General features: G+C 42.4%; 1 protein-coding gene across 9 annotated transcripts in view; it reads right to left on the bottom strand.

Moving 5' to 3' along the window:
* The window catches only part of NRP1 (neuropilin 1), a 174936-nt gene that overhangs the window by 64073 nt on the left and 95893 nt on the right, over nt 1–14970 (bottom strand). For all 9 annotated transcript variants that reach the window (XM_047755603.1, XM_047755597.1, XM_047755598.1 and 6 more), the window contains 2 exons: nt 10469–10624; nt 7125–7269 (listed from right to left, as the gene is read on the bottom strand). In XM_047755603.1, the coding sequence (XP_047611559.1) occupies nt 7125–7269; nt 10469–10624 (301 nt within the window). The remainder of the gene's footprint in view (nt 1–7124; nt 7270–10468; nt 10625–14970) is intronic.

Raw genomic sequence — 14970 nt, forward strand, 5'->3', positions numbered from 1 at the left:
ATCAACAAGGTATATAGCACAGGGAACCATATTCAGCATCTTATAATAACCTATACTGGAAAAGAATATGAAAAGAATATGTACAATTGAATCAATTGTATTGTACACCAGAAACTAACACAATGCTGTAATTCGACTATACTTCAATTAAAAGAGAAAAGAAAAAAAAATGGTGGGAATGGTGAACTATGTCATGTTTATTTTACCACAATAATCAGAGAGATCTCTAAAAATGTTCCATAGCGCTCCATTATTTATGGGACACTATACAAGGTCTTTCTCTGGCTCACAACACCCTCATTTTGGCTTTACCCTATTTATCTAATTTTATTTCCTACTGTGACAGCATATTCCAATTAATCTATTTTCTTCCCATATACTGTAGAGAGAATTCTCATCATTGCTTTTGTTCAAAATGTTCCTGCTACCTTCTTATCCTCCTGTTGATAGAGGTAAGTTCTGCCTCAACTTTAGAACCCAGCTTAAGGCTCTTCCTGAAAACTTATCAAACTACTGTAGCCTTTAATCTGAACTCTCCCTTCTCAGAAATATGACTGCAGGTACAGGAAGCAGCAGAGTTTAGCATTAAGCTCTTCTCTCCATGTTTTAAGATGGAGAATCTTTTTTTTTTTTTTTTTTGGTCTTTTTGTTATTTCTTTGGGCCGCTTCTGAGGCATATGGAGGTTCCCAGGCTAGGGGTCTAATCGGAGCTGTAGCCACCGGCCTACGCCAGAGCCACAGCAACGCAGGATCCGAGCCGTGTCTGCAACCTACACCACAGCTCAGGGCAACGCCGGATCGTTAACCCACTGAGCAAGGGCAGGGACCGAACCCGCAACCTCATGGTTCCTAGTCGGATTCGTTAACCACTGCGCCACGACGGGAACTCCTTAAGATGGAGAATCTTATATCCATAACTGGATTATAAATTCCTTGAAGGCAATGAACAGCATCATAGATCTTTTAAAATCTTCTATGCAGCTTAAGGAGTTTCTCAGCATAGGGAGAGTATCAATCACTGATTAATCGATTGGTGGCTTAATAACAAAATATTCAATGCATCCATTATTCTCCTTTCAAAATTGTACAGCTCCATTAAGAACATGCCAGGAATGAGAAGATACTTTTCTTTTAAACATCTCTATTCTGCATCAACCAAAATTTAGCCTAAACGTGTAACCATCCTAAGAGAGAGGCATGCATCTAATTCAGTTGAGCTCTGCCCATGTTATCCATGACCCTTGAGAAGGAATTACTCAGATACTTTCCACCTGAGTTGTACAGTTCAGGTCATGCCATTTCCTTTTATTTTATTTTATTTTATTGAAGTAGAGTTGATTTACCATGTGGTGTTAATTTCTACTGTACAGCAGAGCAATTCAGTTGTACATAGAAAGACATTCCTTTTGATCTTGACTCAAAAATTCAGTGCCTGCTCGCCTAGGAATTAAGCACGTACATTCCACCCAGTGTGTCAGACTTCCCAAAGCACATGGAGGCTCCTCCTCAGACTTCTTCACCTTGGTGGTGGTGGTTGAAGGCTTTCTCCCATTCTGTTCCCTCCATCAAACAATTCCCCAACATTTTGGCCTTCCCACAATCTTGTTTTTTTTTTGGCTTTTTAGGGCCACACCCAAGGCATATGGAGGTTCCCAGGCTAGGGGTCCAATTGGAGCTGCAGCCAGCAGACTGCACCACAGCCACAGCAGCACAGGATCCAAGCCACATCTTCAACGTACACCACAGCTCACGGCAATGCCGGATCTTTAACCCACAGAGTGAGGCCGGGGATCGAACCTTCGTCCTCATGGATGCTAGTCAGATTCATTTCCACTGAGCCATGACAGAAACTCCGACCTTCCCACAATCTTAAAATCTTGACTTGTTTGCAGATTTCATGCTCTACATCCAATTCTCCTAATCTCTCTAACTAGACATGGTTTTCTCTGTTCTGGAACTCTTCCTGGAGCTCCATCTGGATGTCTCCTGTATACTGACTGACCATAGTCAGTTCCTTGCATGGCTACTTGCCTCCTCAGATTTTAAGTTCTTGGAGGGTGAGAACCAAGTCATATTAAAAACTTTTCTATGACTCCTTGTGCCCTGCTTTATACATGGTATTTGCTCCACAAATATTTGTCGAATGAATCAGCTTATTAACACCGTGAAGGGCAGCTGCCATTTCCCTCAAGCACCTTTCCTGTAATTCAGCCACAGTATTTGCTCTAGGCTGGGATCTGGAAACCAAGAATAAATTCAATGGGGGATTATAAAAAGATTTACCAAAACTATTCTACTGCAGATCTAGGAAATTAGAGTGTTAAAAATAGAACTCACATTTTTGGTCACTGTGGTCACACCTGTCTGATTCAAAACCAGCTTTTGTAAAGAAAATGTTTAGCTGGTAATATGGACCAGATGTTACCACTTGGAGTAAAACACAATTAACTTGAATATTATAAGGAGAGCAGAACTTTTCCCGGATTAATGTCCCTTCTCGAACGCAGAGCTTGCTAGGGCACAAGCCTAGGGCTGCCAGCCCCCGACCAGCCCATGGAGCCATACCTGGTACAGTCAGATTGGCATTCCTTCTGCACATCTGCCTCGTCCAAGAACAATGAAGAGGCACCTTGATTTGCCTTTGAATAGAAACCAGGTGACCTGCTTTCGGCCATGATATGGAGAAAAATTACACTCACAATTCAAAGTTTGAGTGAGATGCTGGGATCTCACTGTGACCTTCCACAGTAGGCTGGCTCCGATGTGCCTTAGCCTGGCTCCGTCTTAATCCTCTGGAAATAGTGTTGCCAGATTTAGCGAACAAACAATAAAACAACAACAAGAGGGAGTTCCTGTTGTGGCTCAGCAGGTTAAGAACCTGACCAGCATCTATGAAGATGCAGGTTAGGATACCTGGCCTCACTCAGTGGGTTGAGGATCCTATGGCATAGGTTGAAGATGCAGCTTGGATCTGGTGCTGCTGTGGCTGTGGTGTAGGCTAGCAGCTGCGGCTCTGATTTGATCCCTGGCCCAGGGACTTACATATTTCTGCAGGTGTGGCCATAAAAATAAAAAGAACAACAAAAAACAAGAAACAAGCTACTAAATTAGAATTGCAAATAAACAACAAATTATTTTTAGTATAAGTTTGTCCCAAACATTGCATGGGACATACTTATACGAAGAAATCATTTGTCATTTGTCCGCATCAAATTGAACAAGACATTCTGTATCTCACTTGGCAACCCTCTTTAGAAAGCTTCAAACCAATCCTAGATGGGAAGGAGAAATGAAATCTGTGATGGGGAATTAGGTGGTTCTTTCTCTTTTTTTAAATTGAAATACAGTTGACGTACAATATTACATTAGTTTCAGGTGTGCTATATAACAATTTGACATTTGCGTATTATAATGAAATGATCACTATGGTAAGTTTAGTAACCATCTCACCCCATACAGAGTTTTTGCAAAATTACTGACCATATTCCCTATGCTGTGCATTACATCCCAGTGGCTAACTGACTTGATAACTGGAGGTTTGTACTTCTTTATTGCCTTCAATTATTTCACCCCCCCAACCCCTTTCTCCTCTGGCAGCGGTTATTTCCACTGACATTATTTTACAGTGAAATCTCCCAATCAAGCCTTTATGGGAAAAGAGATATACTGGTAAGTCAAATACTCAGTTAAACAATTTTCAGAGAATGAGAAAGTAATAACCGCATTTGATGGGTGAACTTGAATGAGCACAATTTAATCTTCCCTGGATGATTCTGAAGGTACCTCTGGATGTTGCAGGGCCAGAGATCATCTTTGAAAATTCTTTTTTTTTTTTTTTTTTTTTCAGGGCTGCACCTGAGGCACAGGATCCGAGTTGCATCTTTGACCTATACCCCAGCTCACGGCAACTCCGGATCCTTAACCCACTGAGCGATGCCAGGAATTGAACCTCATGGATACTAGTCAGGTTCGCAACTGCTGAGCCACAGTGGGAACTCTGCAAGTTCTGATTCATACAGGAACACACTGACCTGTGCCAGAGCCCCAGTGAATTAACTTTCTGTTAACGAGTAAGTTAGCAGAGTTTGCAGTGTGTTTTCAAACGGCAAGGATTTTTTCACCAACGTCCAGCTTTGCCAAAATGGTGAAGTCTGCCTTGTTGAAACAATGAAGACATTCCTTCGTCAATCACCAATAAAGCAGAGTGGTTTGCTCCAATCTGGTTTTCCTTACTGCTCTCTATCGGGACCCACTATTGTATACTCTGATTATTCCAAGACTGTTGTCTTTCGAAAAAATCATTTCTGAATAGAAAATTGTATTAAAACTTGGAGGCTCTGGAGACTGGATTCAAGTGATGGACCTCCATGGTAACTTTGAATTCAATAGTTTTTTTAAAAAATCCAGATGGAGTTAGGACTTAGCAAAGTTAAGTTGACTGAATTAGCAAACTCAAGAAGAGAAAGTGAAATTTGGTAATCCAGTCACCTACTTGACAGAGATATGGATAAAACTGCAATTCATTCACTCACTTGTTCATTCATTAAAAAACATACACGTATTGAGCATGTATTATGTTCCAGGCACACAGGATGCAATGGAAAACAAGACATGCAGTCTCGTGCTTCTTTCATCCGTCTCCACTGAGGGGACCAGGGCCTCTAAAAGATGCAAAGTATCTGCTCTGGTAACCAAGAAGAAAACTCTGACGTCACTGTCTCATTGTCATGTAATTGGCTCTGTTTGCTGCGGCAGATTCTAGGTTCAATTTATTGAGCACCACGAACTGTTTAATTTACTGGGTACCATTTAGTGAGCACTTACTCCAACCCAAGTGTTATATACATCCTTTCACTTAATCTTCATCACAGGTGAATTAAGGTTCATCTGACCGACTAGGAAACAGAGATTAGAGGCACTACGAGCCTTGACTGTGGTCACTCACGCACGAAGTGGACAGCCCAGAGCGAAGCCTGGATATCCTGCACACCTTTGCAGGTTGTAGCTATCTTACCAGACAGAAAGTATTAAGAATATATTACGGGTCATGCTTGAGAGAGTAGCAGTATGTAATTTGGAAAAAGTAGCTACTTAAAATAATTATAAAATAAGTGTGTGTGAAAAATGTCAAAACATGCCATTTTAGAAACTGCTGTTTAAATGACTAGGTCATTTGTTTTTAAAAATCTAATAAATTATCTGCCTTGTTTACAGGTGAAGACTCCTATTCCTTGAATTACCTCTCAGGAAAAATCCTTGTGAAAATGAGAAAGAGTAGTTCAGGCTTAAACAAGTATTGTATTTAATGAAAAGGAGAGCCAGAAATTGAGAATTCACAGTAACACGTTTGGAGTCTTCATGAAGTTTACAGTGACATAAGATTAGGCTGGAGGAAGAGACCAGAAATGTCCACCTGCACCTCAAATGGCCTTGTGTCTATGAATTTATGGGCAGCCTCTCACAATCGTAATGCTCTGAAAATAACCAAGAACTTTCTCTTACGCTGATCAAGAATGAATCCAAGGTTGTTATAGCTAACTTCTCAGGGTCCCTTCTCCCTCCTAAGCCCTCTCTGCCAAATCCCTGCCTCCAAGACCTTGAACTTTCCAAGTGTTTAGATCTGAAAATAATAAACAAGTCTGTATCTAGGATGGAAACAAGTAACATTTTAGGAAGAAATCAGATGTCAGTTTTTACTTTCCAAAATGGACTCAACTATAGACAAGTCTGCTTTTTTTTTTCCTCCCTCTCCTTAGTTACTAGTTTTTTTTCCAAATTGCTTGTGATTTCACGGAAGATCGCCCAGGTGATTTTTTTTTCTCTCAAAAGTCAATGCTTTCCTTCTCTAAAAATAATTATACTAAAGAAGACAAAATAAAAACAACAGCATTGGCACTCATGGAATGAGCAATTAAATATGCACACTAACATCATACGAAAGACACTTCCCAGACTCTCAAAGGTTGTTCACTTTTAATTACTTTTTGACGAATTGGTTATTGATTCTGTTTTTGAAGTTTTAAGCTTACCATGGAATTTACACTGTACTGGCTTTTTTTTTTTTTGAAATGAAAAAGGTGCAGCATATTTACTTAAAGAGAAAGTAATAATAACGTGACTGCTATTTACTTCACACCACAGAATGGCTGTACAGGAAGATCAGTGGACACCGAAGGGCAGTCCTGGTTGTCATAGAAACACCGTGAGAATAACAGAACCCTTCTTTTTACTCCCTGCTCTGTCCTGACCTGCCTATCCTTTTAGCCACTTAATCTCACCTTTTTAATCTCTCAATTGGTATAATCCACCTATTTGTTCCAAATTTAACAGGAGACTTGTAAAGTCCTCTTAGTGTCAGAAGAAACCAACTCAAAACTAGAAATATTGACAAATTCATTTCTCCTATCAGTATATTCACCAACAAAAGATAAATATTGAGACAAAATCTAATTGAGTGTCATCAGGTTAGTGAGTGAGTAAAAGGGGAAATCTGTGTAAATTAAACTCCTCCAGAACTGTAGCCAATGAGGCCACCTCTGGACTTCAAAATTAAAAAGAGAAAGTGGGTGGAGAACATTCATGTAATAGTTCTTTATTGTAAATCTACCAGGTACCCAGGAGTGCGAATGGCAGGGGAGGTGTTACACAGCCATCTAGTGGAAAAGCACCACTTAGGAAAAACCTACCATGTGCCAGGTTGTGCTTGGTGCTTCATATCCACGAGCTAATCATTACCACAACAACACTGTGTGGTACAAGCTATTACAACTGTTTTCCAGGTGAGATAACTAAGGTTTTGAAAGGTTGCATACTGCCCAAAGAAATAAGTCAGTGAGTAGTATAAGCAGGATTTGAACTTCATATTTGTCTAAACCCAAAGCATATGCTCTTAACTATCAAACAAAAATGACCAAGGAGTTCCCTGGTGGCTCAGTGGGTTAAGGATCAGGCATTGTCACTGCTGTGGTATAGGTTCAATCCCTGGCCTGGGAACTTCTGTATGCCACAGGGCATGGGCAAAAAAACAAAGAAAATGAAAAAGAAAACGATCAACCCCATTTATACCAAGTTACTTTCCCTGTATTTAAAAGAGAAATTAGGCAAGCCTTCGAGGTGGCACTTACCTGTTATCTTGCAGCCGTAGACTTCAAATCTCATAGATATCCCAGTTTCCCAGGTCACAGGTTTGATTCGGACAAAGCGAGTTATCAGTGGTTTGGGGAGAACTCCAAACACCACATCGGTGGGGTTGGTGTTTCCCTGAAAGATCTAGATGGAAAAAGAAAGGGGCCCTTGAATAACAGACATGTTGGATTTAAACAAGCCCAAAACCATGTTTTCGCAAATACTTGTCAAATTATTTACAATTTCATCATTGTTGACCATGGTCAAGGGGGCATTAATCACTTGCCATGTGGTTTTTCCAAATGACAGCCACCAGAAAGCATTGCGTCTAACAGAGAATGCTGTCCTAATCATAGATTCAATTTTCTGAGAGGATAGAGCCTCCAAATTTGCTGTTACAAGGATAGCATGTGTTAAAGAATATGTGCTATTATCTTAAAAAGAGGGGACATTATTAACATTATCAGAAGAGCTTACAGAATGCTGTAGACACTTCATGGGAACGCTCAGCGTTTTACTTTTCCAGGACACCCCTCCAAGGAGTGCTTGTCAAATTCAGTGCAGGGTTTGGCTTTTTGAAAATTCTAGGTTATGTTCAGCACGAGGTCAGGGAGCTTCCTCCCTTCTAACTCCATTTCTTGATGGAAGATCTTATCCCTAGCATTAACAAATGACTTTAATCTTTTTCAGTTATGGGTGAAAGTATGAGTTAGTGGTCAAAACTGAGTTAGAAAGGATAGGCAACAGAGTATCAACTTTCCAAGGGCTTTTGCTTCTAGTTTTAAAAATGAGTCATTTTATGCTAAAAAAGATGAGGCACATAACTGCACATGTAATGAGTGTCGGTCAGGAACCGGTTTCCCACAAGTATCTGTTGGGGCCCCTTGGCCTGGGCACAGCACCGCAGCAGTGTCCTCCAGCAAGAACGCCGAGGAATGGGGGTGGTCTGCTGCCTGGAATTCTCTGGCGCTAGACCTACTTCAGGTGGGACAGAACGCCTCCGTGTCCCTGGATTTTAGTCCAGCTCTGGGTGGGCACTGTCGTGTAAAAGTGCCTCAGTCACATAGCTTGTGTGGCTGGAGCATCACTGGTCCAGCAGAGCCAGGGAAAGCCCTCCTCGCCTTTCCAAGGGAGTCCGTGGGGGAGGACCACGGTTTCCCAAGGATGCTCTTCCCCTGGGAGATGGGGCTTGTGAGAGTCGGACTGGAGCTCTTGCTCCACTTGGCTTAAGTGGCCTGCACGACTGGAGGTGGTCCAAGGCTTTACCAAGTCGCCTGTGAGCCTGATCCCCCTCTGGAGGCAATTTAACATCAGAACTTATCCTAACCTGTGATGGCCTTCAGATTTCTGTCCTATTTCAGCAAAGCCCTCTGGGAAACAATCTGTGGGGGAGCACTTTTGTGTGATGACGAATAATGGGGAGCCGGGCTTCAGGGCCAGCAGGTCCATCTCAGGGACCATCTGCTCTGAGCCCCTCCGGCTCCCACACAGCCGAGGGGTGTGCACTTGGCTCACCCTGGGGGTGTTTTATGTTTGCTGAAAACGCATAGGCCACCAACAGAAAGAAGGCTGCAGGACCATGGTGGTTGCAGCCACCGTTGCTGAGGAGACCAGGGGAGACGGCAGGGGCTGGAAGGCCCCAGAGGTCAGGGAAGGGCAGGTGGGCATCCAGAGCTGGGCTCCAGGTGGAGGTGGGGACTCTGTCCAGGTTCAGCGGAAGTGCTCAGACACTGGCTGGGTCTTTGCTGACCCTTTATTCTTCCTGCTTCTTACCGTGGAAGGCCCCCCCCGTGTGCCAAGGTAACCCTGCTGGTGGCCGTGGAGGGAGCTGTGTGCACTTCTGACACCCCCACATCCACATCCAGGCCACGAGCACAACCATGGCTGAGGAGGGCCTCTGGGGAAACCGCTCATTGACTGAAGAGATGGCCTGAAAGCCGGGGTCAGTTTTCTCATCCTCTCTGGGTTCCTCTGTGTGTTAGTGTGTTCTTGGCTTTAGGGGGGTTTTTTTGTTTGTTTTTTTCCTTATTTATTTGAAACTAAAGTATGTCTTCGAAAAACTGCTCCAAGGAGTTCCCACTATAGTGCAGTGGGTTAAAAATCCGCCTGCAGCGGCTCTGGTTACTGAGGAGAGGCAGGTTTTATCCCTGGCTTGGTGCAGTGGGTTATGGATCCAGCATTGCTACAGCTGTTGCAGCTGCAGCTTGGATTCAGTCTGTGGCCTGGGGACTTCCACATGTCATGGGTGCGGCCATAGAAAAACAAACCAAAAAACAAACCAAAAAACCCTATTGCAAAACAAGAATAACTCATGAAACTCAAGGTCAAAATTTATTCACTAGCTCTCCTGTCCACAGAACTCTCCTCCCACGAGCAGCTGTGCCCTAAATGACAGTGGGAGCTTTGCAGCTATTGAAACAGAGAATGACTCCCTTCACACCCAGGAGGCTCTTCTCTGTTCCAGCTCTAGGAGGAGAAAACCAAAGCCATGGCTGCTCCAAGGGGGACCAGGACACATTACCTGGCCTCTTCCCAAACCCACGATTCCAAGTTACCGGGACTTTTGCTACCATCCTCACCAGTTCTGTGCATCTCACTTGGCCTCCAGGGCAAGTTTTTTACTGGTGGTGGTGGGGAACAGTGAGCATGTGTTCTCAGCAATCTTTTGATCAGGGAATCAGAGCCAGCATAACTCGGAATAAACAACAGGCTGAGAAAAACATCTCAGGACCAAATCATGCAGGGCAGAGAGCCCAGGGTGGGAGGTGGAGGTGGGAGCAGGGCATGGGGGTGGTGCTCTGGGGCTGGAAGCAGTGAGGCTGTGGCCTGGCGCTCATGGGATCTGAGGGAACACCTGTCGTTCTGTTCATTCTTACAGAAGCAGCCAAACACGCTTGTAAATTAGCTCGTGAGCCACAGAGGGTAGATGCAAAGGGATCTTCTAAAACCAGCCCATGATGGAGAGGAAGAAAGAATCAATCTAGGAAAGAGAATGAGGAAACACAGGGAAAAAGACAAAACAAAACAGGTCCAAAGGTTCTAAGAGGATGCTGTTTATCCTATGCACCGTCTGTGTCCCTGTGGGAGGTTTAAAGTGATTCTTGAGTCTGACTTAATTTGCCAGTATTGACTTTTCTTGGAAACATCCGTATGATTTCCTTTTGGCTTCTGGATCTGGGAACACGAGACCTCTTGGTCAGATTTAAACCTCTAATTGCACTTTTCATTTGAAATCAATTGAAAAATAAACCAGGCCAGACAGCAAGCTCCCCAACAAACAAGTAAAAATTGATCATCCATTTCAAAGACTGAATTGATGGAGGCAGGTGGCACGCAAACTTACAACGGGTTTATTTCCTTCTTTTATGGTGATCCAGTCTTCCCCATTGGAGCTAATGTCTATTCTGTAAGTCTTGACGTAGTATTTCTTCTTGGTTTCCTTGGAAATGGCTCCCTGTGTCCCAACAGCGGTGACAAAGCGCAGAAGGCCCAAGTCTACCTACAAGACAATACAAGCCTTGTCAGTTGCCCATCCTTGTACTGCTGTGACTTGGAGCATCTTCTCCCCTGGGTACCACAGTGCAGTTTTCATCCATCTGCAATCAACAGACCCGAATTCCATTGGCATCAACAGCCCCAATAAAGTCTCCAATATTATAAGACAGCAGCTGCCCTACATTGGCAATTTCGAGAAGTGACCTTTCTCATTGTTGCAACCAAGATTGCTTGATCCTAGCACAAAAGAGAAAACTACTTTCAATATCATGTTACTGTATTTGCTAAGAGATTAATAACACTGTCTAAACATGAATATTTGTCACTTCACAAATAGAAAATGAAGTAAGATAAGCTCCCATACTGGAGATGGAGAGGCTTGGACTAGAGCCTGGCTCTAACACCACCCCACTTCCCACCCCCCCCGCAGCATCCTACCTCTTTCCAATTAGGATGTGGACGGGAACCATCCCAACTCTGAAAACACTGTGTGTGCTGTGGTTTGGGAAACGGGCCATACGTTTACAATCTGGAATGCAGTCGAGAGGAGGAGGGCGAAGTTGGGATTTTTGTTTCATCTACATTTTTTCCCTCTCTGAATCTTCCCACGGCCTCCCTCCTGGTAGTTCAGCCGGAGAGGCAGGTGGATTCCATGCCATCACCTGGGGTGGGGGTGGGAATGACGCCTCCATGGGACCGGAGCTATAGGACGTACAACCTCCTACCAGTGAGTTTCCAGGGGAGACAGTTCTCAGCACAACAGTCTTGCCTCCATCTCTCGCTAGCCTTTCTTAGAGCCCTGATGGCTGGGCCACCTGGAGGACACCACAGCAGAGATGGCCAGAGGCTGACTGAAGCCCAAGGTCTGTGACTACATCCCAGAGGTCTGTCCCTGTGGCCCTGGGGTCTGAGTGGGAAGGACAAAGCTCAGGCCCTCGAGGTTCCAGTACTGGCTCTGCCTTGAGCTCCCCGTGGGACCTTGGACAAGTCACTTCCTCTTTGGGTTCTAGTTCTTCATTTGTAATATCTATGATATCCACGTTTTCAAAAAGCAAAATAGGTATTTTTTTTAACTTTTTTTTTCCTTTTTAGGGCCACACCCGTGGCAATGTAAATTCTCGAGCCAGGCGTTGTATCGCTACAACACCGATCTGAATCACATCTTTAACCTATGCTGCAGCTTGCGGTAATGCTGGATGCTTAACCCACTGAGCCAGGCCAGGGATCAAACCCACATCCTCAGAGATAATGTTGGGTCCTTAATCTGAGCCACAATGCCAACTCCTCTTTAACTTTATCTCCATTGTTAATGACTAACAATCATCTTAAAACAAAAATCATTACTAGTTTCTATATATGAGAAATATTTTGTTTCATTTTATGGATATATTTGATTATTCCTATAAAATTGTCTTCCTTGATTTATTATACCCTCCGTCTATTGTATTTCTGTATAATACAAACATTTTAAAGAAATGAAGCACAAATATTTGGCAAGTATTTTTTAAATGATGCAGAAAGTAACTGCACATTACAATTGATTAACAGTAACAAGGTTTTTCAACAGTATATTCACTATCAAGAATCTGTTTTCCTTGAAAACAGCGACAAAAAACAAAAAAACAAAACCACCCAAACCCGTAAACATCCCCCTGCAACTTAACTTCTGATTCCTGCTTTCCCGTTACTACATGACAACCCCACTTTCAAAAAACAATATTTCACTTAACCCTCCACTGCCTATCGGGCCATGAAACACCTCAAGAATTTCCATTTTATGTACAGCCTGCCTTGTAAAGAATGGCTATTGTCTTCCATGAATTGCTTTTTCCTGAAGGCCCTTGAAGTGGTTAAATCAACATGTCAGTTCCTTCAAATCTGAACCAAGACTTACATCCAGGGAAAAGAGCAATGTCCCTGCCACGCAAAAGCCAACCTGAGCTCACACAATTCAACAATAGGAGATTTCATCTAGAAAGGAAGGGGGTACCATTCAATGTAAAACAATCTTTATCTCATTTTCCTGATTTTAAAGATGTAAAGTCCAAGCTCTAAATGCTTCCCCCAGATTTAAAAGAAAAAGAAGCAAGCTTTTAACAGCAATAAATATTTGAAGATAATAATGGTGGATGATCTAAATTTTAATTTAACAAATAAATATTTATCCAACATATTTTTATCAAGTGCCTAACTGAAATTCACATTTTTGTCAAAAGTGAACTATAGTACTTTGTATGAATTTGCATACAGATTTCAAAAAAGGGAGGCAGTCCACACTGAGCAGATTCAGCAAATAAAAATATAGGATATTCAAATCTGAATTTCAGACAGCAAATGTTCTAAGTATAAATATGTCCCATGCAATATTTGGAACATACTAATAACAAGGGGTTCGCTGCTGGCTTGAAGTTCAAATTTAACTGGGTGTCCTGTTCTGTTTTCTGGCAACCCCAAACCTAAATTTATTCTGGACAAATTATCAGCTGATTCCAGGTTGCTGCAAAACCTCTGATTTCCTTATGCTGCAACTTGAAGTTAAAGGGTCCTCTAACCACGTCTGCACTGAACAATTTCAACTGTTTCCAAATGCTCTCAGAACACTTCGTGCTTTACTGACCGTCCACTGAGTCATGTTCAATACCATATCACTTTCAGCCTGAAGGGCCCTTAAAATCTTGATGTCCAAGGGAGCATGAAGCAGAGCTAGTCAAATGCCTGTCCAACCTACAAATGCCTCTTCAGTTCAGAAATAATTCAATTCCCAAGAGTGTGTATGCATCTCAGGCTGATTTGACATAACTCTAGAACTTCATTCCCTGGCTGTCCTTTTCCTACTTTTAATCGTTTATTCTTAGGGTAAGATTTAGTTACCAGGTAAGAAAGAACTAGTGTCAACTAGAAGAATCCTAGGCACTAGAAACAACTGCTTTCAAGGAAGGAGCCACTGACTGGAATTAACTAGGTGTCCAACATGAGAAACAATCTCCAAAGTTCCAGAGAGAAAGACCCTAAAGCAGATCCATGAATCACTTGTAAAGATGTTTTCTTTTCTCAACAGCAATGAATTGTAATTGCATGAGATTTCCTACTGTGCTTTAAAACTGCAGATTCTCTTACTCACTCTGCCAGCATACTTGAAATTTCCTTTCATTTTTCTTTGAATATAACTACCACTGGCTTTAGAAAGGATGAATGACCACCTCACCAAATGATTAGGGCTGGGACCCGAACCACTGCAAATAAACTTGAATGGCCAAATGGTACCCAGAACAACGCCCAGCGCTGTGGGAACTTTCACTGGCAACACCACGGAGGTTCTTTGAGGTCCTTTGTACATTTGTGGGCTGCTGCAATAGTGCTTGAGAGAGTTTAGGAGATGGACTCGGTAGACCTTGGGTATCTCTCAGGAGACTCAGAAGGACCAAACGCCTGGCCGTTTCTCCTTCCTCAAGAATGAAGTCATTGGCCTCCATCTGTCTTTTTAGTCTCTCAGCTGCTACATTTCCCTCCACCCCAACCCTATCTTCCAGCCACATAAAAGTATTGTTATCTCTAACACAAGATATACCTTTTTGGCCTGTATGCCTTCACACATAAAGTTTTCTCGACTTCAAATAAACTTTTCCTCTTTTTTGACTACAGATGACTTTTTCCTTTTTTTATTTTTATTTTTTGTCTGGTGGACAGAATGAGCTTCTAACCCCAGGATGTTTAGTGCAGAGCTCATGTCTCCATCACTGAATTCATTGTGTTGTGTTTTTCCTCTTCCTTTACCCAGACTTTTATGACTTTTTTTTTTTAAGGAATATCTATTTTTCTATTTAGAAAAGTGATAGATGCTTACTGAAGATTCATAAGATGCGGAAGAGATTAAAGAAGAAATTAAAATCTTCATAAGATCACCATTAGAAAATAACCATTGCCAACAGCCTTCCAGAGATTTTTTTCCTTACACAAAATACATGGGAATATTATATGTTTTGCTGTGATAAAAAATGAGGTCATATTACCTCTATGTTTGATAATCTGCTTTCTGTTTAGTTTTATGGTTATATTTCCATGTTGAAAATATTTTCTATATCATCTTTTTCAATGGCATCATAGTATTCTATGGCCTGGCTGTAGCATCATCTATTTAATCAGCTGGCCCTCTGTGAACATTTTGACTTCCTTTGATTGATATTCACCCAGTGGACACTTAATACTGTGACTCTGCTAAGTTCCGTATTAAGTGGTAAGGATACAAAGAGCAGCAAGAGCGTGGAACACAAACACGAGACTACAGGATGGGACAATGCGCAGCGCAAGGAGCAAATGCTTTTCCAGAGAATGGGATGGAGCACTGCAGAC

This window comes from Phacochoerus africanus, chromosome 12 (genome assembly GCF_016906955.1).
Source record: "Phacochoerus africanus isolate WHEZ1 chromosome 12, ROS_Pafr_v1, whole genome shotgun sequence".
In the NCBI taxonomy this organism is placed as follows: Eukaryota; Metazoa; Chordata; class Mammalia; order Artiodactyla; family Suidae; genus Phacochoerus; species Phacochoerus africanus.